General features: G+C 45.4%; 1 protein-coding gene across 1 annotated transcript; it reads left to right on the top strand.

The window, feature by feature from the left end:
- Positions 1–287: 287 nt before the first annotated feature.
- Positions 288–26039, top strand: LOC311116660 (uncharacterized protein; the record flags this gene model as incomplete). The annotated part of the gene is made up of 10 exons (XM_084191717.1): positions 288–1886; positions 2322–2500; positions 4417–4570; positions 5252–5432; positions 11549–11679; positions 12578–12685; positions 13352–13493; positions 13758–14106; positions 21736–21905; positions 25971–26039. Coding segments are annotated over 10 exons (3082 nt in total), but the record flags the coding sequence as incomplete, so codon positions are not given.
- Between the last annotated feature and the right edge of the window lie 6 nt (positions 26040–26045).

Consider the following 26045-nt stretch of genomic DNA (forward strand, 5'->3'; position numbering starts at 1 on the left):
AGCTGGCAGACACACACTTTACAATATCTACTAACTAATCTATGACTGTTAACATGGATGGGTGATAGTCTCTTCCTCAAATGCCACAGCAGATAATTGTTCTCTATAGACTCCCAGATGGTGAAGAGGTGATAATCTGGACTCTGGACATGTCACTGACCCTCAGTCAATGCAGATTAATTATCTATTATCTATGTAGCTAAAATCTGGTCTAGAGTTTGTTGTAGGCCCAACATGGCGCCTGTCAAATAAACTAAACTAACACTTTGCTTTGTTTATGTTTGCAGGTGACTTTTGAGCAGCACAAGGAGAACCTGGCCCGTATGTTCCATCAGTACCAGAGACTGGGCTCAGAGGGCGATGCGGCCGGTATCCGGACCATTTCCGGGGCTAGCCGAGACTCTGAGATTCTGGGCCAGCTCCGGACCAACAGGGATCAGGGGGAGGAAACAGCCCCCTCCACCGTGATCGAGCTCACCATTGATCCAGAGGGGGTCCCTCAGAACCAGGAGTCCCCCAACACTACCCCTCCCTCAGCAGCCTCAACAGCGTCCGCCTCCACCCCCAGCCCTCCAGAGAGAGAAGGGGATAGAAGCCAGAGGGGTCAAGCACCCATAACTGTGTCCAACATGTTGGCCAGAGCTGAGGAAGAGGAGGAGGAGGAACTACAGCAGGTCCAGAATCAGATCTCAGAGGATCAGAGCGGAGGTGCTGGTGACCGAGCTGAAACTACTACACAGGAGACTGAAGCTAAACTCACTGAGGATAAAGTCAGCAGTAAGACCATTGAGGCCATGACTGAGACTGAGACCTCCACAGACAAGACTGATGATGCTGCTGCAGCAGCTAGCACAGTTGAAACAGACGAAGCGACCAAGCCAGAAACTGATGACGCGAAGGTGGCTGAAACAGAAACAAGCGACGATGCTAAAACATCTGGTACCGACAAAGTAGTAAAACCTCAAACGGATGGGGAGAAGGGGTCAAAAACACACAGCAACAAAGCCGGCGACGTTCTTAGGTCTGAGAATACCAAGAAAGAACCCAAGGAACCGGAACTGGCTAAGCAACCGGAGGAACGGGTCTCTGCTGAGACCTTGGCCTGCCAGAAGGGCAGCGTGGCGGAGGGGTCAGCAGTCGCAGGCGGGGCATCGGTCCGGTCAGTCAGCGACCAGGTCCGACCCAGCTCCACCGATGACAGCATGGAGGAATCCTCCTTTGTCTCCGCCGCTGGTGAAGAGGAGGGAGAAAAGGAGGCGGAGGAAGTGAAGACAAAGGAGGTTGTAGTTGAGGAGGTGAAGAAGGAAGAGGTTAAAGCAGAGGAGATCAAGATAGAGGAGGTTGTAGTTGAGGAGGTGAAGAAGGAAGAGGAGAGTGTTGCCGTGGTCACAGAATCAGCAGTGGAAAGTCAAGAGACACCACCTGCTTCTGTACCTGAGGAGAGTCAGACACAACCCCCTAAAATGGAGGAGATTGACCTTGACCCGTCTTCACCAGGCACCGACCCCACCAGCACAGAGCCAGCCCAGCAGCCTTTAGAGTCCACAACATCGCCCCCTATGGCCCTGGAGGCCATACTACCAACACCAGCAGCAGTAGGGAACACTGTCTCTAAATCTGACACCCCACAGGCTGTAGCTCCAGCAGAGGCCCCCAGCACCAAGGCGGTCCAGCCAGAAGCCTCAGGGGCCACAGAGGCCCCCAGCACCAGGAATGATACCTCTCCGAAGGTAGCCACTGCTACTGCTGTGGAGGCAGGGAAAGACAGTGCAGCAGAGGGCCCCGGCTCCGCTACCAAGACCAAAGAGATCCACATCGCCAGGCTGGATGTGTCCAGTGTGGCCTCAGACACAGAGAGACTGGAGCTGAAGGAGACAGCCACACCTGTATGTCATCACATAGGCTTTCATCTATTTACTGGTCTTAAGCCATTTCTTTGTATTGTATTTACATGTAAATTGCATCTTTAACGGAAAGTGCTTTGTAATATGGCTAAAGCTAATGCTAATCCTGTTTATATTTCTATGGCTAATGCTAAAGCCAAAGCTAATCCTGTTTATATTTCTATGGCTAATGCTAAAGCCAAAGCTAATCCTGTTTATATTTCTATGGCTAATGCTAAAGCCAAAGCTAATCCTGTTTATATTTCTATGGCTAATGCTAAAGCCAAAGCTAATCCTGTTTATATTTATATGGCTAATGCTAAAGCCAAAGCTAATCCTGTTTATATTTCGATGGCTAATGCTAAAGCCAAAGCTAATCCTGTATATATATATATATGGCTAATGCTACTGCTCACCATTCTGTGTGCTGTACCACAGGAGGCTCCTCAGGGCCAGGCGGCTGCAGCAGGTGCCTCAGGAGGCCAGGCCAGAGAGAGCAGCTCCTCAGCTCGCTCCACCATGTTCCGTATCCCAGAGTTCCGCTGGTCCCACATGCACCAGCGCCTGCTCACAGACCTGCTCTTCTCCATCGAGACTGACGTGCAGATGTGGAGGAGGTAAAGGGGGGACATTGTGAAATACATGGAGAATTGCAGTGCCTTTTGATCTGATTTCTAACATTTCTAACACTTTAGAACGTTTACAGGACAGGCGGCTTTCCAACTAACTTACTAAAGAAATACAGTCGATCCTGCAAACATTCTATTACCCAGGTCGTTGCTGTAAATGAGAATGTGTTCTCAGTCAGGGTAAAAAGAAATTCTGATAGATATGAATGAGGTTTAAACAGATTAGATACAGTGCCTTCAGAAAGTATTCACACCCATTGACCTTTTCCACATTGTGTTATGTTACAGCCTGAATTTAAAATGGATTCAATTTAGATTGTGTCACTGGCCTACACACAATACCCCATAATGTCAAACTGGATTTAAAAAAATGAATTAATCAAAAATGAAAAGCTGAAATGTCTTGAGCCAATAAGTATTCAACCCCTTTGTTATGGCAAGCCTAAATAAGTTCAGGAGTACAAATGTGTTTAACAAGTCACATAATAAGTTGTATGGACTCACTCTGTGTTCAATAATAGTGTTTAACATGATTTTTGAATGACTAGCTAATCTCTGTACCCCACACATACAATTATCTGTAAGGTCCCACAGTCGAGCAGTGAATGAGGGACAATGAGTCCAATGGTAACTTTAAAACAGTTACAGAGTTTAATGGCTGTGATTGGAGAAAACTGAGGATGGATCAACAACATTGTAGTTACTCCACAATACTAACCTAATTGACAGAGTGAAAAGAAGAAAGCCTGTACAGAATACAAATATTCCAAAACATGAATCCGGTTTGCAACAAGGCACTAAAGTAATACTGCAAAAAATGTGGTAAAGTAATACACTTTTTGTCCTGAATACAAAGTGTTATGTTTGGGGCAAATCCAATACAACACATTACTAAGTACCATCATCATTTTATGGGTATGCTTGTAATCGTTAAGGACTGGGGAGTTTTTCAGGATAAAAAAGAAACGGAAAGGAGCCAAGCACAGGCAAAATCCTAGAGGAAAACATGGTTCAGTCTGCTTTCCACTAGGAGATGAATTCACCTTTCAGCAGGACAATAACCTAAAACACAAGGCTACACTGGAGTTGCTTACCAAGAAGACCGTGAATGTTCCTGAGTGGCCGAGTTACAGTTTTGACTTAAATCTGCTTGAAAATGTATGGCAAGACTTGAAAAGGAATGTCTAGCAATGATCAACAAACAATTTGACAGAGGTTGAAGAATTTTGAAAAGAATAATGGGCAAATGTTGTACAATCCAGGTGTGCAAAGCTCTTAGAGACTTACCCAGAAAGACTCACAGCTGTAATCACTGCCAAAGGTGCTTCTACAAAGTATTGATTCAGGAGTGTGAATACTTACACTACCGTTCAAAAGTTTGGGGTCACTCAGAAATGTCCTTGTTTTCGAAAGAAAAGCAATTTTTTTGTCCATTAAAATAACATCAAATTGATCAGAAATACAGTGTAGGCATTGTTAATGTTGTAAATGGCTATTGTAGCTGGAAACGGCGGATTGTTTATGGAATATCTACATAGGCGTACAGGCGCCACACATGTCCTGTGAGGCGTCTGTTTCTCAAACTAGATACTATGTATTTGTAGTTTCCAGCTATAATAGCCATTTACAACATTAACAATTTTCATTAAATTAGCAAACATTTCTAAAAATATGTTTTCACTTTATCATTATGGGGTATTGTGTGTAGATGGGTGAGAGAAAAAAAATCAATTTAATCCATTTTGAATTCCGGCTGTAACACAACAAAATGTGGCTAAGTCAAGGGGTATGAATACTTTCTGAAGGGACTGAAGGCATTGATCGTGTTGTACATTGATTCGATGGTTATAATGTTTAGCTTCTATGTACCTCAGTATAATTCATGCCCGTCCCCTCTCTCCCAGTCACTCCACTAAGACGGTGATGGACTTTGTGAACAGCAGTGAGAACGTAGTGTTTGTCCACAACACAGTGCACCTCATCTCTCAGGTCGTGGACAACCTCATCATGGCCTGTGGAGGCATCCTGCCCCTGCTTTCCGCTGCTACATCTTCCTCGGTGAGAGACACTGTGTGTCTGTGTGTCTGTCTGTGTGTCTGTCTGTGTGTCTGTCTGTCTGTCTGTCTGTCTCTGTCTGTCTCTGTCTGTCTCTGTCTGTCTCTGTCTGTCTCTGTCTGTCTCTGTCTGTCTGTCTGTCCGTCCGTCCGTGTGTTTATGGCCAGCCACAGGAGGTTATCCATGTCCATCCATCCCCATTGACCTTTCTCCAATCACATTAGACTACAGTTAGCCAGTAGTAACATGGTTAGTGTGTTTTTGTACTGTCTGACCCCAGTGACAGTATCACTCTAGTATAACATAATGCCTGATGGACCTGTGGGCCTCTGTCTGTTCTCCCGTCCATACCACTCCCTTCACCATTTAGACTGGAAACATTGTCCGGTATGGACTGATGGCTGTGGCTACAGCAGGGCTCAATTCCATCGTAGTTAGATTAAAAGACGGGATTGAATTCAATGAGGATTTAATCTGATTAATATCGGAAATGGACAGAGTGGAAATTGAATTGACAAGAGGATGTTGCTCAGCAGGATTTGAACCATCTAAGGCTCTGTCTCTGGCATTTCTTTGCTTACCAAACATGGTCCCTAAATGGACTAATAACTACATGTCATGATTTAGATTTGATTTGACAGTAATGGTGATAGTGATGGTGTCTGTCCCTCTTCTGCTCCTCAGCATGATCTGGAGAACATTGAGCCGTCCCAGGGTCTGGCGGTGGAGGCGTCGGTCACCTTCCTGCAGCGCCTCATCAACCTGGTGGATGTTCTTGTCTTCGCCTCCTCCCTCAACTTCACTGAGATAGAGGCTGAGAAGAACATGTCCTCTGGGGGTATCCTCAGACAGAGCCTTCGCCTGGGTACGTATGGAAGAACGTCTCTACCGCTCTCTTCTCCTCCATCCCTTCTGGTCTTCTCATCTCTTCACATCTCCTCTCCCCATTCCCATCTTCTCTTCCTATTCTATTCTTTACATCTCTTCTCTTCTTGTTTCCCTCTTTTTTTCTCATCCCTTCACTTCCTCCTTCTCCCTTCACTTCTTCCTCATCCCTTCACTTCCTCCTCATCCATTCACTTCCTCCTCATCCCTTCACTTCCTCCTTCTCCCTTCACTTCCTCATCCTCCCTTCACTTCCTCCTTCTCCCTTCACTTCCTCCTCCTCATCCCTTCACTTCCTCCTCCTCATCCCTTCACTTCCTCCTTCTCCCTTCACTTCCTCCTTCTCCCTTCACTTTCTCTTCATCCCTTCACTTCCTCCTTCTCCCTTCACTTCCTCCTTCTCCCTTCAATCTCCTTTGCTCACCCTTTTCCTCCTCATTCACCTCTTTTTATCGATCCCCCTCTATATCAGTCTACAGGAGACTCAAATAGCAGCCTGAGCTGCCAAAGCTCTCCATAGTATATCCTCTCTTTCTTTCACTCTCTCTCGCTCTCTCGCTCGGCTTGTATCAGCCCTCTTATCTTGTTATTATAACCCCTCTGCGCTGCAACACTCTAAAATGGCCGCCTATGATTAGTCGATTCCCCATAATGGGCCTGGTTGTAGCCCTAGGCCTGCCTCTCTCTCTCTCTCTCTCTCTCTCTCTCTCTCTCTCTCTCTCTCTCTCTCTCTCTCTCTCTCTCTCTCTCACCCACATTCTCTCTCTCTCTCTCACCCACTTTCTCTCTCTCTCTCTCTCTCACTTTCTCTCTCTCTCTCTCTCTCTCTCTCTCTCTCTCTCACCCACTTTCTCTCTCTCTCTCTCTCTCTCTCTCTCTCTCTCTCTCTCTCTCTCTCCTCTCTCACCCACTTTCCCTCTATCTCCTTCTCTTTCTCTGCCTCATGTTCCAGTCTATTAAAGTAACCCAGTGACAGCTCCGAGACACGGCAAGGCCCCTGCTCTGCTAGCTGAATAAAATATACTTCAAATGCTTTACATTATTCATTTTATTCAGGCACTACATTACACCAGCCACCTTATCCAACCCACCCCTCATCCAACTCCTAAGCTCCCTACTACAGTAAGACTATGCATGGTGATTTAAACCATCTGCTCCATTTGGGTAATGGGCCGTGCTCTGGTATCCATTTTTGCTCTTAAATACTCATTACAAACTAGCTCGTAAACAAAATGGTCTCCCTGGACGCCACCTTGTTCAGCTGATAGCCAGTCACATTTTTTTCTGCTGGGTTTATCCCAATGGCCATTCTCATTGGTGGGGAGCTCGGTGGAGAGAGTGATGCTGTCTTAGCACATGCCTGCTTTTAGAGAGCTGCCGTTATGAGATGAATTTTTTATGAGTTATTCTCTCCCTGTTGCTGGCGCAGTAATCTGATTTGGATAGACTGTAACAAGGTTTCAAGGGGTAACGTACACACACAAAAAACACAGACACAGGCACACAAACACACACACACACACACACACACACACACACACACACACACACACACACACACTGCCTCTCCTGAAGGCCTTAATGGGAAACCCCACTCCATTCCAGACAAAATAATTCCACCTCTAATCTAAACGGTTCAGAGTTTACATTTGTGAGTTGTCAAATACAGAAACCAAGGAGGGGGTAAAAGAAAGAAGGTGGAAAAAAACAAATAGTAAGCAGCGCTCGGAATATAGCATGGCAAGATATCATATTTCAAATAATAAAATGCCCCCTTGCTGTGCCAGGAGCCAGAAACCTACCTGAAATGATCAAACAGCAGATATTTTACCTCATGTTCTGTGAGGTAGTCTGTTACCCAGGCAAGGCCCACAAGCAGTGAGGAACCATCGTCATCCAATATTGAATGAGCCCCATGCAGGGTTTGGATACAGCGAGAACTAGTGTGAACTAATGTGACCTTGGATACAGGGAGAACTAGTGTGACCTTGGATACAGGGAGAACTACTGTGACCTTGGATACAGGGAGAACTAGTGTGTTGGGGCTAGGGGAGCAGGGAGGCAAGAGTGAACGCTGCTGTCCAGGTGGACTGGAGCCTTGACCTTGTTCCTGGAGCGTTCAATTCTTTCTCTTTCTCAACCGCTCCTCACTTCTCCCCCTCCCTTTCTGTCTCTCCCCAATTCTCTCTTCTCGTTCTCTCACTACTTCACCCCTGGACTTCCTGACGGGCCGACCCCAGGTAGCAACAACACCTCCACTTCGCTGATTCTCAACACAGGGGCCCCACAAGGGTGCGTGCTCAGCCCACTCCTGTACTCCCTGTTCACCCATGACTGCGTGGCTACGCACGTCTCCAACTCAGTCATCAAGTTTGCAGACGACACAACGGTGGTATGCCTGATTACCACCAAAGACGAGGCAACCTACAGGGAGGAGGTGAGGGCCCTTGCGGAGTCGTGCCAGTAAAATAACCTCGCCTCTCAACGTCAACAAAATGAAGGAGCTGATTGTGGACTTCTGGAGAGAGCAGAGAGAGCATGCCCCCATCCACATTGATGGGGCCGCAGAGGAGAGGGTGAAAGTTCCTGGGCATGCACATCACTGACAATATGAAATGGTCCATCCACACAGACAGTGTGGTGAAGAAGGCGCAACAGTGCCTCTTCTACCTCAGGAGGCTGAAGAAATTCCGCTTGGCCCCTAAGACCCTCACAAACTTCTACAGATGCACCATTGAGAGCATCCTGTCAGGCTTCATCACCGCCTGGTATGGCATCTGCACCGACCACAACCACAGGGCTCTCCAGCCCAATGCTTCTCCGGGGGCAGCGTGCCTGCTCTCCAGGACATCTACAGCACCCGGTGTCACAGGAAAGCCAAGAAGATTATCAAGGATCTCAGCCACCCGAGCTACGGCCTGTTCTCCCCGCTACCATCTAGAAGGCGGATACAGTACAGGTTCATCAAAGCTGGGACGGCAAGACTGAAAAACAGCTTCTATCTCCAGGCCATCAGACTGTTAAATAGTCACCACTAGCCGACCTCCGCCCAGTACCCTGCCCTGAACTTTACTTACTGTTACTAGCCAGCTACCACCCGGTACTCTACCCTACACCTTAGAGACTGCTTCCCTGTGTACATAGTCATTGAAATTTTTTTTTTTTTTTTTTTTTTTTTGAGGGGGTAGATCAGCTTTAATATTGCAGATTGTAACTTCCATCAATGTAATTGTCTGCATCACTTCCAATCCCCCATATGTTTTCTTTCTCGCAAATATATATATATATATATATATATATATATACATATACAGTGAGGGAAAAAAGTATTTGATCCCCTGCTGATTTTGTACGTTTGCCCACTGACAAAGAAATTATCAGTATATAATTTTAATGGTAGGTTTATTTGAACAGTGAGAGACAGAATAACAACAAAAAAATCCAGAAAAACGCATGTCAAAAATGTTATAAATTGATTTGAATTTTAATGAGGGAAATAAGTATTTGACCCCCTCTCAATCAGAAAGATTTCTGGCTCCCAGGTGTCTTTTATACAGGTAACGAGCTGAGATTAGGAGCACACTCTTAAAGGGAGTAAAAAATTTAAAATGTAAAATGTAAAAAATGTAAAATCTGTATAAAAGACACCTGTCCACAGAAGCAATCAATCAATCAGATTGCAAACTCTCCACCATGGCCAAGACCAAAGAGCTCTCCAAGGATGTCAGGGACAAGATTGTAGACCTACACAAGGCTGGAATGGGCTACAAGACCATCGCCAAGCAGCTTGGTGAGAAGGTGACAACAGTTGGTGCGATTATTCGCAAATGGAAGAAACACAAAATAACTGTCAATCTCCCTCGGCCCGGGGCTCCATGCAAGATCTCACCTCGTGGAGTTGCAATTATCATGAGAACGGTGAGGAATCAGCCCAGAACTACACAGGAGGATCTTGTCAATGATCTCAAGGCAGCTGGGACCATAGTCACCAAGAAAACAATTGGTAACACACTACGCCGTGAAGGACTGAAATCCTGCAGCGCCCGCAAGGTCCCCCTGCTCAAGAAAGCACATATACAAGGCCGTCTGAAGTTTGCCAATGAACATCTGAATGATTCAGAGGAGAACTGGGTGAAAGTGTTGTGGTCAGATGAGACCAAAATCGAGCTCTTTGGCAACAACTCAACTCGCCGTGTTTGGAGGAGGTGGAATGCTGCATATGACCCCAAGAACACCATCCCCACCGTCAAACATGGAGGTGGGTTGGGGGTGTTTTTCTGCTAAGGGGACAGGACAACTTCACCGCATCAAAGGGACGATGGACGGGGCCATGTACCGTCAAATCTTGGGTGAGAACCTCCTTCCCTCAGCCATGGCATTGAAAATGGGTCGTGGATGGGTATTCCAGCATGACAATGACCCAAAACACACGGCCAAGGCAACAAAGGGGTGGCTCAAGAAGAAGCACATTAAGGTCCTGGAGTGGCCTAGCCAGTCTCCAGACCTTAATCCCATAGAAAATCTGTGGAGGGAGCTGAAGGTTCGAGTTGCCAAACGTCAGCCTCGAAACCTTAATGACTTGGAGAAGATCTGCAAAGAGAAGTGGGACAAAATCCCTCCTGAGATGTGTGTAAACCTGGTGGCCAACTACAAGAAACGTCTGACCTCTGTGATTGCCAACAAGGGTTTTGCCACCAAGTACTAAGTCATGTTTTGCAGAGGGGTCAAATACTTATTTCCCTCATTAAAATGCAAATCAATTGATAACATTTCTGACATGCGTTTTTCTGGATTTTTTGGTTGTTATTCTGTCTCTGTGTTCAAATAAACCTACCATTAAAATTATAGACTGATCATGTCTTTCTCAGTGGGCAAACGTACAAAATCAGCAGGGGATCAAATACTTTTTCCCTCACTGTACATACACATATACATACACATATACATACATATACACATATACACATACACTACCATTCAAAAGTTTGGGGTCACTTATAAATGTAATTTCTTTCGAAAGAAAAGCAAAAAAATGTGTCCGTTAAAATAACATCAAATTGATCAGAAATACAGTGTAGACATGGTTAATGTTGTAAATGGCTATTGTAGCTGGAAACGGCAGATTTTTTTATGGAATATCTACAGAGGCCAATTATCAGCAACCATCAGTCCTGTGTTCCAATGGCACGTTGTGTTTGCTAATCCAAGTTTATCATTTTAAAAGGCTAATTGATCATTAGAAAACCCTTTTGCAATTATGTTAGCACAGCTGAAAACTGTTGTGCTGATTAAAGAAGCAATAAAACTGGCCTTCTTGAGACTAGTTGAGAATCTGGAGCATCAGCAATTGTGGGTTCGATTACAGGCTCAAAGAACTTTCTTCTGAAACTCGTCAGTCTATTCTTGTTCGGAGAAATTAAGGCTACTCCATGCGAGAAATTGCCAAGAAACTGAAGATCTCGTACAATGCTGTGTACTACTCCCTTCACAGAACAGCGCAAACTGGCTCTAACCAGAATAGAAAGAGGAGTGGGAGGCCCCGGTGCACAACTGAGCAAGAGGACAAATACATTAGTGTCTAGTTTGAGAAACAGACGCCTCACAGGTCCTCAACTGGCAGCTTCATTAAATAGTACCCGCAAAACACCAGTCTCAATGTCAACAGTGAAGAGGCGACTCCGGGATGCTGACCTAAGCAGAGTTGCAAAGAAAATGCCATATCTCAGACTGCCCATCTTAATATTTTCTTTTTCTTTATATTATATTTATATTCCGGACTCTGCTCGTTTGTGTTGTTAGGTATTACTGCACTGTTGGAGCTAGAAACATAAGCATTTTGCTGCACCTCCGATAACATCTTCAAAATATGTGTACGGGACCAGTAAAATAAAATACTATTTTATTTGACTTATACATCCACCGCAACACCCTCATTCTCCCTCTCCAATATCTCTCTCGCCAATATCGCGCTCCATTCTCTCTCTCCAATATCTCTCTCCATTCTCTCTCTCTCCAATATATATCTCTCTCCAATATCTCTCTCCATTCTCTTTCTCTGATATCTCTCCAATATCTCTCTCCATTCTCTCTCTGCAGTGTGTGCCATGGCTGTGAGGAACTGTCTGGAGTGTCAGCAGCACTCCCACTTCAAGCCCAGCCAGGACAGCGCCCGTGGCCAGCAAGCTTTACAAAGCCTCATGGGAGCCGCCAAGTCCATGCCCGCGCAGGCAAGTAGAATCATCCCTCCTCACTGAGTCACAGACTCTCTCTTCTACCTTGACCCCCCATACCCCCATACCCACCCCCCCCCCACCCCTCTTCTTTCTAGCAATATCCCCCTCCCCTCCCCATCTCCCTAGATAACACGGAGAAATACAATAATTGATTACATTTCTCCTCCTGTATATTAGTTGAATAGGATCACTGCACTTAGTGAATTGTAAGCATCCCTGTAAGTCATCCTTTGTATCCTAATAATTCCCCACACAGCACAACTACAGGACCCCATCCCTTTGTGGTCCTCCCTATGCAATAGCAGAGTGTTATTATTGCGTTAGCTGATATCTTATTGCATTACTTCGCCCGCTGCTGTATGTTACACTAGACAAGGCCCTTTGTCGTTGTTGGCCTTTTGATTTGATATAGTGACTTCCAGTAAAAAAAAAAATCCATGTTTTTCTTCCTGAAACCAGTGTGTAAAATCTCATTCATAATGCAGTGAGTGGCTCTATGGTAAACCCATTATGTTAAGGGTCTGAGTCTCAAGAGGATAACATACCACTGGATGGGACAGATACTGTACTGTATGTGGACTGGGCTGGCCAACTATACACTTCCCATGGGTTGATTTTCAACACTTAAGCTGCTGATGGTGGAGTGGGTCGTTGTGGTTGACCTCTGCTAACAGATACACATTAAATGACAATCAGTTATCATTTGTAATGTCTTAGACTTACATAGAAGTCTTGTTTTGGTTAGTGGGTAGAGTATAAAAACTGATAATGGTATTTTCAGCAATAAACAGCAATAGGTGCTTAAATTATTATGTGTGTGTGTGTGTGTGTGTGTGTCTGTGTGTGTGTGTGCGTGTCTGTGTGTGTGTGTGTGTGTGTTCTACACCTGCAGAGCCCTGTTGATGTTGTGACAGGAGGGATGTCTCCCGTCAGAGACATGGACCGCCTCCTACAGGACATGGACATCAACCGCCTCAGAGCCGTGGTCTTCAGAGATATCGTGAGTTTACAGAGCTTTGACAAAGACTGATTGAGGTTGAAAAGCGTTAACAATTTTTGTTGTTGTTGTAATTTTTACCCCCTTTTTTTCCTCCCCAATTTCGTGATTATGATCTTGTCTCATCGCTGCAACTCCCCAACGGGCTCGGGAGAGGCAAAGGTCGAGTCATGAGTCCTCCGAAACATGACCCGCCAAGCCGCGCTTCTTAACACCCGCTCGCTTAACCCGGAAGCAGTGCCTTAGACCGCTGCGCCACTCGGGAGGCAGAGCGTCAACTTTTTAAATAAATAACAGTACCTATGCATTGAAATAACTTGTTATTGCTGTCTTTGGACGATCCCATCATTTTCTTTTTTGAAATACTGTACAGATATAGGATGTTCATTTTCAGCCAGTGTGCTACAGCAGGAAACTAATCCTGCAGCAACAGGAAATGTCAGTTATTATGTGGATAAAAATTTAATGGACATCTTTTTAGGTGTTACATTTTTCGTAAGGGAAAATCAAGTCTGAAATTTCAAATTTCAGAATCATTTTTAAACCTCAAGTTATTCTTAAACAGGGTGATCAAATTAAGATCCTACATGTGTACATATTAAAACATATTACAAACTGGCACTGTACTGTATTATAGCTGTGTTGCATGTTGTGTGTGTTTTGGTAAAGGAGGACAGTAAGCAGGCTCAGTTCTTGGCCCTGGCCGTGGTTTACTTCATCTCGGTTCTCATGGTGTCCAAGTACCGAGACATCCTAGAGCCCCAAAACGACAAGAAACACCCCCAGCGCAGCCAGTCTGCCAGGAGCGCAGGTACACACCTCACCCATATGACTACGCAGGAGCTACATCTTGCAAGTGTCCATCCTTCAAGATGTCCAGCTCTCACTTATACATGAGTTTTAAATGGAATGTCCAATTGTCTTGAATGTGTCTGGAAATGTACTGGTGTGTTGATAGTTTTCACAATCTCTTAGATGTGCTGTAGTAGATTCTCAAAGTAATTTTCGAAGCACGTAGAAGGTTCAGGTTTGTCCTCAATGTTTATAAACCTCCTTTAATGTTTCCGCACATCAGACAGTGGTGCCATCTCTGGCGGTCCCGACCTGGAGAGCAGCGTGTCCCTCCGTCGCCGTGACTCTGGCATCGGGGATGACCATACCTCCGTGGCCCCCAGCGAGGCAGACTCCACCGCCCAGGGGCCCGACGCCGTGTCCGAGGCCCTGTCCACCCTCTCCTCAGAGGTCAGAGTTCACAGAGACAACCCCACGGCGGACGCCAGGGGTGGGAAGAACGTGAAGGACATCCTTCGCAGCCTGGTCTCGGTGCCTGCTGATGACATCATGGTGGACCCCAGCCTTCTGCCGCCGGCCTTCCTGGGAACTGCTATGGGAAACAACCCCAACCAGTTCAGATCCTTTGACAGGTACGTGGGCCACAGAGTTTTAGAATCAGGGGTCAGTCTCGCAAAGGCTGGTCTCTGTATCGGAGTCTGCAAACTTTTTAAATACCTCTCGAAAACCTGGTTCACAGCTTCACATCTCTTAACCCCTCCCGTCCCTACCTTGAAACGGTCCAACATGAACATGTGCTGGGTGAAGGCGATGAAGCATCACATCAAAAACCCACCACCATCACAGGCCCCCTTTTAAACTCTTGTATCTTCCCCCCTCGACCCCATCCCTGTAGCTCCCTAGTTTGCCTGTCGACGTGTCTTCTCAACACAAATAAACAGTGCTACAAAGTACCTGTCTTCAGGAAAACACATCAAAACAATAGAGGCATCTGCCAGAGGCAGAGAGGAAGAGAGAGAGTAAGGGGGAAAGCGAGAGAGAGAGAGTGATCTAAAAGACAACTCTGTGGCAGCCAGCAGGAAGCTGTTTCTTTTCACCATGTCACTGATATTTAACAGCTTCTCTATTTCATCTCTCTCTCTCCCAGTCTTTCTTTCTCTCTGTCTGCACCGTGGGCTAGGCAGTCTGTCTGTCTGTCTGTCTGTCTGTCTGGTACTAAAATAACGGAAAGAGAAGCTGGCTAGTTGGATCCCCTATGGAATGAGGGGGCGAGCAGTCAGAGACTTAGTGGGAACGCAAGGCGGTGCCGTGTGTGGTGTAGGTGTACTGTAGCTATACAGACGTCTCTAAGTGAGAGAGAACTGACTGAGGACGAGGTCTGGTTTGCATTTGGGGGAATTGTCCCTGTGGCACACCAGACACAAAGGAAGCGTGGAGAGAGAAAAAGAGAGAGGGAGGAGATGGAGAGGACAGAGAGAGAGAGAAAGAGAAAGAAAGAGCAAGAGGGATAGAGAGAACAAGATCCCCCCTAGTCAAGGTTCTCATGCCAAGGAAGAAAGAAAGCATTTCTCCATCACCCCCCCCCCACCCCCCCCCCCACTCCTCCTCTTCAAATCTGTGGGAATTCCGAGGCATCCCTGTGATCCTCAGCCTCTTTATCTGTGGAATGCTTTGTCAGGACTCTGGGCGCTCCTCATATCTGGTGGGATTAGAGCGGCTCCCGGGGCCGTTAGCGTTGAAGAGGAGAGCTGGAGAGCATAGAGTAACAGCTCTACCTCGCCACAGGGAGCCCCAGTGGGCCCCAGCCCAGGCAGCTCCCGGCCCCTCTAACCCAGAGATGAAGGCCCGGCGGCTGGGGTTCCCAGGTCAGCACACCCCTCCTCTGGTCCTCTACCTTTATCTCCCACCAGGATCCGCCTACCCCCCCAGACCCCCAAACCTCTGGCTCGGTGCCTGGTTATCTTGATGGTTCCTGGTCTCTACTGTGTTGCTGTGTTCAGGTCTGGGCTCTGCTCTGCCCTGCTTCTCTCTCTCTCTCTCTCTCTCTCTCTCTCTCTCTCTCTCTCTCTCTCTCTCTCTCTCTCTCTCTCTCTCTCTCTCTCTCTCTCTCTCTCTCTCTCTCTCTCTCTCTCTCTCTCTCTCTCTCTCTCTCTCTCTCTCTCTCTCTCTCTCTCTCTCTCTCTCTTTCTCTTTCTCTTTCTCTTTCTCTTTCTCTTTCTCTTTCTCTCAGGTCTACTATAATCTCTACCGTCTGTGTGAGAGTGTAGGCTTTCATTTTCAGTCAGTTTGTAGTGAAATGCCATAAGAGCATATCCAAACTGCATAGTGTAAATGTAGGTGTATTTGAAATGGTTAAAATAGTTCCCAGAATGTATTTATTTTAGATTTGAATCATTTTTTAAGACAACAAATGAATATGAATCTGACAGTAATGAACAAGAGACTTCTCTATGATATAAGTTCATCTGATCACTGAAATGGAGCTGGGACGATAAACAGATATTTTTTTGACACCACCGATCACTTATCACAGGCATTTTGCAAGTACCGTTCATGATGATAATAGCCTATACTAGAGAAATGTGATGTTTGAAATGAAATAAATGTACTAATATGAGTGATTTGTTAATGGGACAATTGATGGCTACAACCATCAAACTAGTAGTTGTAGTTTAAATTATATATTTTTTAAACTGTGGTGTACATTCATATTATAAACCTATTGTTTTAGTTATCGTTATCACACCAATTAAGGCAATTTATCCCAATATGGGGTTTTGTCCCTATCGCCTAGCTCTACTCAGGTACCTCATGCTCAAACACACAGCACTAGTTCATCATAATGTCCTGGTGCAGACAGACACCCTGTATAGACAGACAGACAGACAGACAGCCACACTGACATTCTACACTGACACCTACGCCAAAACATGGGAACCAACCGTCCTTCCTCCGTCCACATAACTGGTCCCAGGGTTTTACATTTACGAGTGTGGAAAAAGTAGGATCTCCCAGATAAAAATTGCAGAGGGTCAGAGGTGAAGTATCACTCTGATTTATTTACTAGGCAGAGAGATGGAGGCCCGGTCGGCTAGATTCCGCCATACATACATACGTCTCGGGGATGTGCCCGTGTTATGACAGAAAGTCCGCAAATATTTGCTGATGCTAACCAGAGCCCTGGTAAACAGTGTCATCTATGGGAGGCAGAATAGCAGTGTGATTTACATGGCATGTTACAGCAGAAATGTGGGTGTTAGTTTGACATTTGTGTTAGTAAGGCATTTTGAATGCCGTAAGTTAGACTTGCCACATGCCTTGTAATGGGCCTCCCATGAATTGTAAAGCAAAGATCGGCCGTGTTGAAAATATGATGTTTTATGGTAAGGAATTGTAAGTGAACTTATTGAGTGCAAATATCATAGCTAGTTGCTCATTGGCACTTGAACATACTGTAATCAACAAACAGCATACTGCCATGACAGAGATACTTGTCAGACCAGATAGATGGCAGTGGGTCTCCTTGAATAGGAACCTTTAGTGTGATCCCCTGTCACACTAGGAGAGACATGGAGGGTGCTCCGGCTCCGCCTTCTTTCTCACCACCTCTGCTGTCCTCAGGCCAAACACTACTGTCATTAATCGCTGATGTCATCAAGGCCAGGTCCAACCGGACGTTGTGACTGAAAGTCATGGGAAGGGGTTGTTATTAGGGGGAAATAAAGATCATAGGAGGCTTGATTCACATGCACAGGGCTGCATGAAATGAGAGGGAGAGATGGGATATCAAAGCTAGACTGCATGGGACACAGAAAGACAGCCCCCCCCCCACCCCAACCCCCATCCCCTTACATGAATAAGCCATAAGGGTAAACAGGAGAATGGGTGGGCTGCCTCTCTGGAGGGGGCAACAGTATGATACATGCAGTTAGCGTTCATAAGGATGTTTACTTCAATGTGTCCTGTAAAGCTGGGGCTCTGGTGGGAATCTCAACGTCCACTTGGGAATTTTAAATATAGTTCATCCAACTTAACGATTCCTATGTGGAATCTGACTAATGGCCTGTTGTTCATTTGCAGTTTGAACCATGTTTGAAAACACGATACATGAACATGTGTAGCTAGTATTGCATGATGTGTTGGATGATAAAATAATGAACATACTCTGTACTCTAGCCATCAGAAATGGCAGTGACAGATATGTCTACTCTAAGTCATACCAGAAGGGAAAGGCCTATCTAGTAAACTCAGCTGATCAGATACTGACTAGATTGGATGGTAGTCACTAGTATCAGGGGTGGTGCTGACGTGAAGCACCCAGGGAGAGAGGTGTAGACGGCGGCGGGAGAGAGACAGGGGAGACCATGGTCTGGTTCTGCACTGGTCATGAGTAAGAGAGGCCAGGCTATGTCAAGCCCATGGGGAGGTGTGTGTGTGTACGTGTGTGAATGTGTGCATGTTAGTGTATAGCGGTACAGGGTTGGGGTTCAGTGTTTGGTTCTCCATCTGTTCCCCAGCAGCTCAGGCCTTTAAATTATTCAGTTAGGTTATTAGCTACACTTATCGTTGAGCCCCACGCTCCTGTCAATTTAATCAGCTGTCAGAGCAGGTGCTTGGCTGTTACTATTAAACCTACGACCAGGAGAGGAGCTGGGAAAAGCAGAGCTCTGGGCTCTCTGGGTTTCGGGTTGGCAGGGCCTGAATAATTTAGAGGTTTTAACCAATAACCGGGCTCGCCGCCTTGTAAACACAAGCAATTTCATTAATCTGTGCTATTCCTAAGAGTTGAATGTGCTTACAGGCTGAGAGTGTGAGTGAGAAAGTGAGTGCCTATGTTTAAAGTTATTGCTTAGCGTGCTGGAGAGTCATCCCATTTGATTGTTTGATCTACAAAATAATTAATCTTTGGCTTAATGCAGAATAGGATACGTTTAATGCAGAATAGGATAATTGTTATCAACCACTGCAAAGGGACAGCGATGGGTTTTTAACTGTGTGCCGAGGCTAATTAGCTAGCATATTCATTCCTATTTCTTCTGTTCTTTACTGTTCAGAAGTATGGCCATTAATTAAGCTCCAAGGAGAAGTTTACGTTTTACAACCAAATCTCTATTTTTGATGTAAAGGGCATGTTATAAAAGTATCTCAAATTGATTGTGAAGCACATCAAAGTCACTTATAAATTATTTTGACATGATGCACGAAAAATGACATGACATGACATGAATGGAATTTGTTCCACAAATGCTAAAACGTTAGCATGTGTAAACAGTGCCTAGAAAACTAAACCAAAGCATGGATTGCTGTCATACCTTGCCCATAGGCTGCTTACCGGGTAAAGAAATCAATGTAATTTTGTAATTTGGGTTAACTATCTGCAGTTAAAATGTTGAATCTGTCCCATTAATATGACTTAAAGGGACAGATTCAACATTTTAACTGCAGATAGTTATACAGTACCACAATTATAGATCAACGGTATTGGCAATAAACCTGCGATTGGCTTGATTCTAGTTCAATGATGGTATGGACGGAATTTACTATGTACATTATGTACATTATGTACATTAACCCTATTCTCTAAATAAGACGTCTATCAGTGTGGAATACATTTTACATTTGAGAAATTATGTTAAACATGTTATCCAGAGCAACTTACCATAAGTGCATTCAACAGAAGCAGCTAAAACATTACCTGTATGTACTATTCAGTGTGTGTGAAATAAAATAAAATCAAATTATTTGTCACATGCGCCGAATACAACAGGTGTAGACCTTACAGTGAAATGCTTACTTACAAGCCCTTAACCAACAATGCAGTTTTAAGAAAAATAAGTGTTAAGTAAAAAATAGATAGAAAAAATAAAAATAGCAAATTATGTAAGCAGTAAAATAACAGTAGCGAGGCTATAAACAGGGGGTACTGGTACAGAGTCAATGTGCGGGGGCACAGGATAGTTTAGGTAATATGTACATGTAGGTAGAGTTAAAGTGACTATGCATAAATAATAAACAGAGAGTAGCAGCAGCGTAAAAGAGGGGGGGTGGGCGGCAATGCAAATAGTCTAGGTAGCCATTTGATTAGCTGTTCAGGAGTCTTATGGCTTGGGGATAGAAGCTGTTAAGAATCCTTTTGGACCTAGACTTGGTGCTCCGGTACCGCTTGCCGTGCAGTAGCAGAGAGAACAGTCTATGACTAGGGTGGCTGGAGTCTTTGACCATTTTTAGGGCCTTCCTCTGACACCGCCTAGTATATAGGTCCTGGATGGCAGGAAGCTTGGCCCCAGTGATGTACTGTGCCGTACGCACTACCCTCTGTAGTGCCTTGCGGTCGGAGGCCGAGCAGTTGCCATACCAGGCAGGATGCTCTCGATGGTGCAGCTGTAGAACTTTTTGAGGATCTGAGGACACGTGCCAAATCTTTTCAGTCTCCTGAGGGGGAAACTGTTAAGACAGTAGACTAACCGTTGCTGGTATTTCTGCAGCCAGACTGTATCATCCTGGAGCATAGATCACAGCGGGGTCAGAACCAGTCAGTGTTTAACATCCAAAGTACCTTCAGCCTAATGTGTGTCATCTGCCATCTTAAATCATCCAGGCCCTGCTTTGATACCAACGCCAGCTTTCTGTCTGCTGAGCTACTAGAGCCCAGTCTACATACTCCTCTATGTGTGTGTGTGTGTTTGTGTTTCTCTGTCTGTGTGTGTGTGTACGCACGCTTGTGTATCTTTGTGTGTCTGTATGAGTGTGCCTGCATACGTGTGTGTGTGTGTGACCAGTAGGTAGTGATAAGGCCATGCTCCCCCTGTGTCAGCACTGATAAGAAGACCCAGGCCTACTTTGATAGGGCCACTGGCCTGTCAGGAAGCCTAGTTTAACTGACAGCTTTATCCAGATGCTGTTTCCACTCTCTTCCTGTATGGATGTTATGGATAAGAGGACACCAGGTCTCCTACAACACTGGCCCCTAGGGAGAGGGATACAGTTGTATTAGTAACCAGAATGAGTAACCTAAGACTAAAATACTGCTACTGTAGAATTAGAATACTGTACGGAAGTCCACCAAGACTCTGACACGAGCCTGTAGGTTACTGTAGCTGCCAGCGGTATTAGTAACCTCTGACTGAAGTAGTGCACCAGATCACTATATGTTATGTATGGTAGTACACTAGGACCCATACTGTAGAGGGATATAGTGGGACAGTACTGGTAAGGGAAAGGGGGATTCCTAGTCCGTTGCACAACTGAATGCATTCAACCGAAATGTGTTTAACCCCTCTGAATGCGAGAGGTGCGGGGGGGCTGCCTTAATCGACGTCCATGTCGTCTGTAACCTATATCAGACCACTGTGTTATGGATGGGAGTACACCAGGACTTCTCCAACACTGGCCCATAGTGTACAGTAGGGGCCTTAAGGACAGGGATACAGTGTAAACGTATAGGTCCATTATAACTTCTACGTACTTTCTATATAGTTTTAGACGTTCAAAAGTGGCCTGGAGTGCTTTTTAACCCAAACCTCCATCGGGACAGATTGAATGGGCTCGCGGGCCAGATCCTGCCCGCGAGCCGCATGTTGCCCACCCCTGGTGTAACCTAAGGTAGCCTAAGAGTAAAGTAGTTTACTACAGCTTCTGCTGTGGGTCTATGGCCATGTCTGTTATCCATGTGTTTTAAACAATAGTAGAGGAGTAAAACATGCAACTACAAAGAGGCTGTGTCCGAATTGTTGGCTCAAAACAAATGTGATACATTGCAAGAACAATCTGCGGCAGCTTCTTTTCTTTGAACTATATTGTGGAAGAAAGAGCAGGTTTATCTGCTGATACCTTTGTATTGAAGCTTTAATACTATTTATAATGGTGGATGGGCCCACTTTCTGCTAATAAATCACAATGTTTACTGACTGACTGAGTGAGTGAGTGCTGCAGGAAGCCAATCGATTTCAGGCAAGATGGATGCAGCCATTACTGAATATTCTGTGTCAGGGAAATAGGCCTCTAATGACTCTCTACTGTCTAAATGGGATCCTATACTGTTGTTCTAGCATGCTGCAGCCTGATTCTTGTCAGTCACATCTCTCTATGCAATATGCGTACTAAGCTGACATCATCACGATTGTTAATATTCTGGAATGACAAAAGTTCTGTTCTTATGTCCATAGTTATTCTGATGTCTCAGGGAATGCATTTTATAATGTGTGTTTTAATGGTATTCAACAAATTTTTTCAACAAAATATTTACTCTTTTTTGTTGACAGAAGCGTTCGGGTGGCGCCCAAGAAGGTGGGCGGGGCTCGGTCCCCAGGCTCCTCCACTCCTGTCCAATCAGCCGCCGCTGCTGTGGCGGCCGCCGGGACACCAGTCAACAATGTTGCCGTGGTTTCCACAGGCGATGCCTCCCAGAGAACCACCGCTGAGGCTACAGCCGGTGAGTCCCAGACATTAGAAGGAAGGTTACTGTAGGTGTCCCAGCAGTAAGGTTACCATGCTACAGAGACAGCACGTCAGAGCTGCATCGAAGAATACGTCAGCGCGGAAAATATATAAGGTGGAAGGACTGACAACACCAAGAATACCAGATAGCCAAGCCCATCTCTGAAAGGAAAATACCACTAAAAAACTATATTTTGGTATTTGTTTCATTAGTCCACTGTTGAGTCAGCAGTGAAGTATTCAAGATATAGAACTTTGAAAATACAGAAAGTGTCACAGTATTGCAACTTATCTGACAGTAATGTAGTCATCTTATCCTTCCTAAACCCTGTGTTGATGCCACAGTCCCTGATCTGCCTCCTTAAGCCCAAAGAGTACTTCTATGGTAGGTTAAGTAGATCAGTCCCTCAGTATAGGGCGGCAGGTAGCCTAGTGGTTGAGAGCGTTGGGCCAGAAACCGAATGGTCGCTGGTTCGAATACCCATGCCGACTGTCGATGTGCCCTTGAGCAAGGCACTTAACCCTAATTGCTCCTGTAAGGATAAAGACAGTCTGCTAAATGACTAAAATGGGAATGTAAAAATGTAGTTGAGTATTTCAGTGTGTATTTCTGAATGCTCCCTCCACGCTGTGTAATCCAGTTAGACTGGAACACAGCAGAGCAGACAGACAGAAGAACATTATTACAGGTTTAGTGCGTTATCAAGGAATACAGGGATTACTGTCAGACGCTATATAAACTCAGCAAAAAAAGAAACGTCCTCTCACTGTCAACTGCGTTTATTTTCGGTAAATATTAGTATGAACATAATAAGATTCAACAACTGAGACATAAACTGAACAAGTTCCACAGACATTTGACTAACAGAAATTGAATAATGTGTCCCTGAACAAAGGGGGGGGGGGACAAAATCAAAAGTAACAGTCAGTATCTGGTGTGGCCACCATTAAGTACTGCAGTGCATCTCGTCCTCATGGACTGGACCAGATTTGCCAGTTCTTGCTGTGAGATGTTACCCCACTCTTCCACCAAGGCACCTTCAAGTTCCCGGACATTTCTGGGGGGAATGGCCCTAGACTTCACCCTTCGATCCAACAGGTCCCAGACGTGCTCAATGGGAATGAGATCCGGGCTCTTCGCTGGCCATGGCAGAACACTGACATTCCTGTCTTGCAGGAAATCACGCACAGAACGAGCAGTATGGCTGGTGGCATTGTCATGCTGGAGGGTCATGTCAGGATGAGCCTGCAGGAAGGGTACCACATGAGGGAGGAGGATGTCTTCCCTGTAACGCACAGCGTTGAGATTGCCTGCAATGACAACAAGCTCTGACCGATGATGCTGTGACACACCGCCCCAGACCATGACGGACCCTCCACCTCCAAATCGATCTCGCTCCGTTGTACAGGCCTCGGTGTAACGCTCATTCCTTTGACGATAAACGAGAATCCGATCATCACTCCTGTTGAGACAAAACCGCGACTCGTCAGTGAAGAGCACTTTTTGCCAGTCCTGTCTGGTCCAGCGACGGTGGGTTTGTGCCCATAGGCGACGTTGTTGCCGGTGATGTCTGGTGAAGACCTGCCTTACAACAGGCCTACAAGCCCTCAGTCAAACCTCTCTCAGCCTATTGCGGACAGTCTGAGCACTGATGGAGGGATTGTGCGTTCCTGGTGTAACTCGGGCAGTTGTTGTTGCCATCCTGTACCTGTCCCGCAGGTGTAATATTCGGATGTTCCAATCCTGTGCAGGTGTTGTTACACGTGGTCTGCCACTGCGAGGACGATCAGCTGTCCGTCCTGTCTCCCTGTAGCGCTGTCTTAGGCGTCTCACAGTACGGACATTGCAATTTATTGCCCTGGCCACATCTGCAGTCCTCATGCCTCCTTGCAGCATGCCTAAGACACGTTCACGCAGATGAGCAGGGTCCCTGGGCATCTTTCTTTTCAGAGTCAGTAGAAAGGCCTCTTTAGTGTCCTAAGTTTTCATAACTGTGACCTTAATTGCCTACTGTCTGTAAGCTTTTAGTGTCTTAACGACTGTTCCACACGTGCATGTTCATTAAATGTTTATGGTTCATTGAACAAGCATGGGAAACAGTGTTTAAACCCTTTACAATGAAGATCTGTGAAGTTATTTGGATTTTTACGAATTATCTTTGAAAGACAGGGTCCTGAAAAAGGGACGTTTCTTTTTTTGCTGAGTTTAGGACAGGACTCTGACTGCAGCCCAAATATTGACTTTTACTCTGTCTTAATGGGGTATCTCTGTTGGTTTGGCTTAAATGTAATGATGTCATGTTGACAATAGGTAAAGAAGGACTGATATTCTGTGTGTTCTAGGAATTATACAGCGTATATGAATGATAAATTATGCATGGCAAGTTATAGAATTATAGATTATCTACAAGCTATATCAAGTCCAGGTTCTTTTCTATGCACTCAGCTTAATAAAAGTGCTCAAATTCCTTTCAACTCAAGTAGCAGTCTTGTCTACTGAGAGGAGTATGTTTCCTTTAGTCCATGGTGATAGTGGGGAAACACTGGGCAGAAGACCTTTTGACATTTCCTTTCATGGCCTGTCGTCTTGTGTGTGGATAGAGCATGTTTTATATGTGTGTCTGTGTTTTAGGAGATTGTGCATGTAGATTGCTATAGTGTTAGTTGGGTAATGTTTGCGTGTGCGGTTTGAGAGGAGTGTGTGTGAAAGGGGGTGAAGAGAGAGAGAGAGAGAGTGTGTGTGTGTGTGTTTAAGGGGGGCCAGTGGGAGGATTGATGGAGATAAGTTAATTTACTCCTCCACTGTTTGAAGGAGCTACTTCATGTCCACCGGGAGCCTCTCAGCAGGCCACACAACACAGTGGTGCTTAAAGACAGGCCCCCGTGTCCACACACACACATTCCAGTCCACACCACAGCCTGTCATTCCCTAAGAGTTATCCCTGCTCTGAGACCTTCCCCTACGGCTGGAGAAACAAGCCCACCAAACACCAGAGGAATCGCCTCCACGTATTCAGCCGGGCATTATGGAATTTATGGGCGACAGTGAAATTGAATTTATGACCAGATCAATCAAACGTTGTGCTTTGTAGACGTTATAGACTTGTGTGTCTCTGCCGAGAGGACGGTGTCGTAAAGCGCCACCAAGTCATTTCATGAATATGCGATGAAAGCAAACCTGTTAATAAAAAAATAACTAATGTTTTGCTTACTTTAAATGAAATAATTTTCATTATTTACCAGAATATTTTAAAATTGTTCAGTTCAATATCAGCTCAAAAGGCAAGCGAATCCTGTATGCATAGTGGTGTGTAAAATGTATGGCCGTCCCGTGTAGCTCAGTTGGTAGAGCATGGCGCTTGCAACGCCAGGGTTGTTGGTTCGATTCCCACAGGGAGCCAGTATGAAAATGTATGCACTCACTAACTGTAAGTCGCTCTGGATAAGAGCGTCTGCTAAATGACTAAAATGTAAATGTAAAAATTTAATAGAAAAACCCTGCTAATATCCATGCTGGTTTGTAAAAAAAAAATCTGCATGAAGATTCCCTGATGAATGTAGCATTAATTAGGCCATACATGCACAAAATGATCTATGCCTATGAATTTCCAAGTGGAAGGAAGACGTATGGAGCCAACTCTACATCATCCACTATCTAACACCAGACAATTACACTACACTTATCCCACACACACGGTCCGCTTTAAACATAAATCCACCCGTTCTATAACATTAGAATGGAAACCCTCTGAAACCCTCACCAGATTTATTGAGCCACTCGGTTCCTTCAGTGCAGTAATGTATTGGTGTGGAGGAGGGCCGATGTATTGTCCGATCCTGCTACCAGACTAATAATGATATTGATACTAATAATGAACCACTGGATTATCACCAGAAACCACATTTATGCTCCACTCCTTTCTTTCTGTGGTAATGCATTGAGGTGGATGAGGGAGGTGTGTGTGTATCTGTGTGTGTGTGCGCGCTCTTCTGTTTGTGTGTGTGTCTACTGTTCTGTCCTGCTCCCAGACTAATAATGAGGCTCTCTGGTTTCCACCAGGATCAGCCAGCGCCAACCTGCCATCTGTCCCCACGCTGTCCCCAATGACCCAGGACACAGCCCCCAGTATGAGGT

Source organism: Coregonus lavaretus (assembly GCF_964263955.1).
Source record: "Coregonus lavaretus genome assembly, contig: HAP1_SCAFFOLD_7081, whole genome shotgun sequence".
NCBI lineage: Eukaryota > Metazoa > Chordata > Actinopteri > Salmoniformes > Salmonidae > Coregonus > Coregonus lavaretus.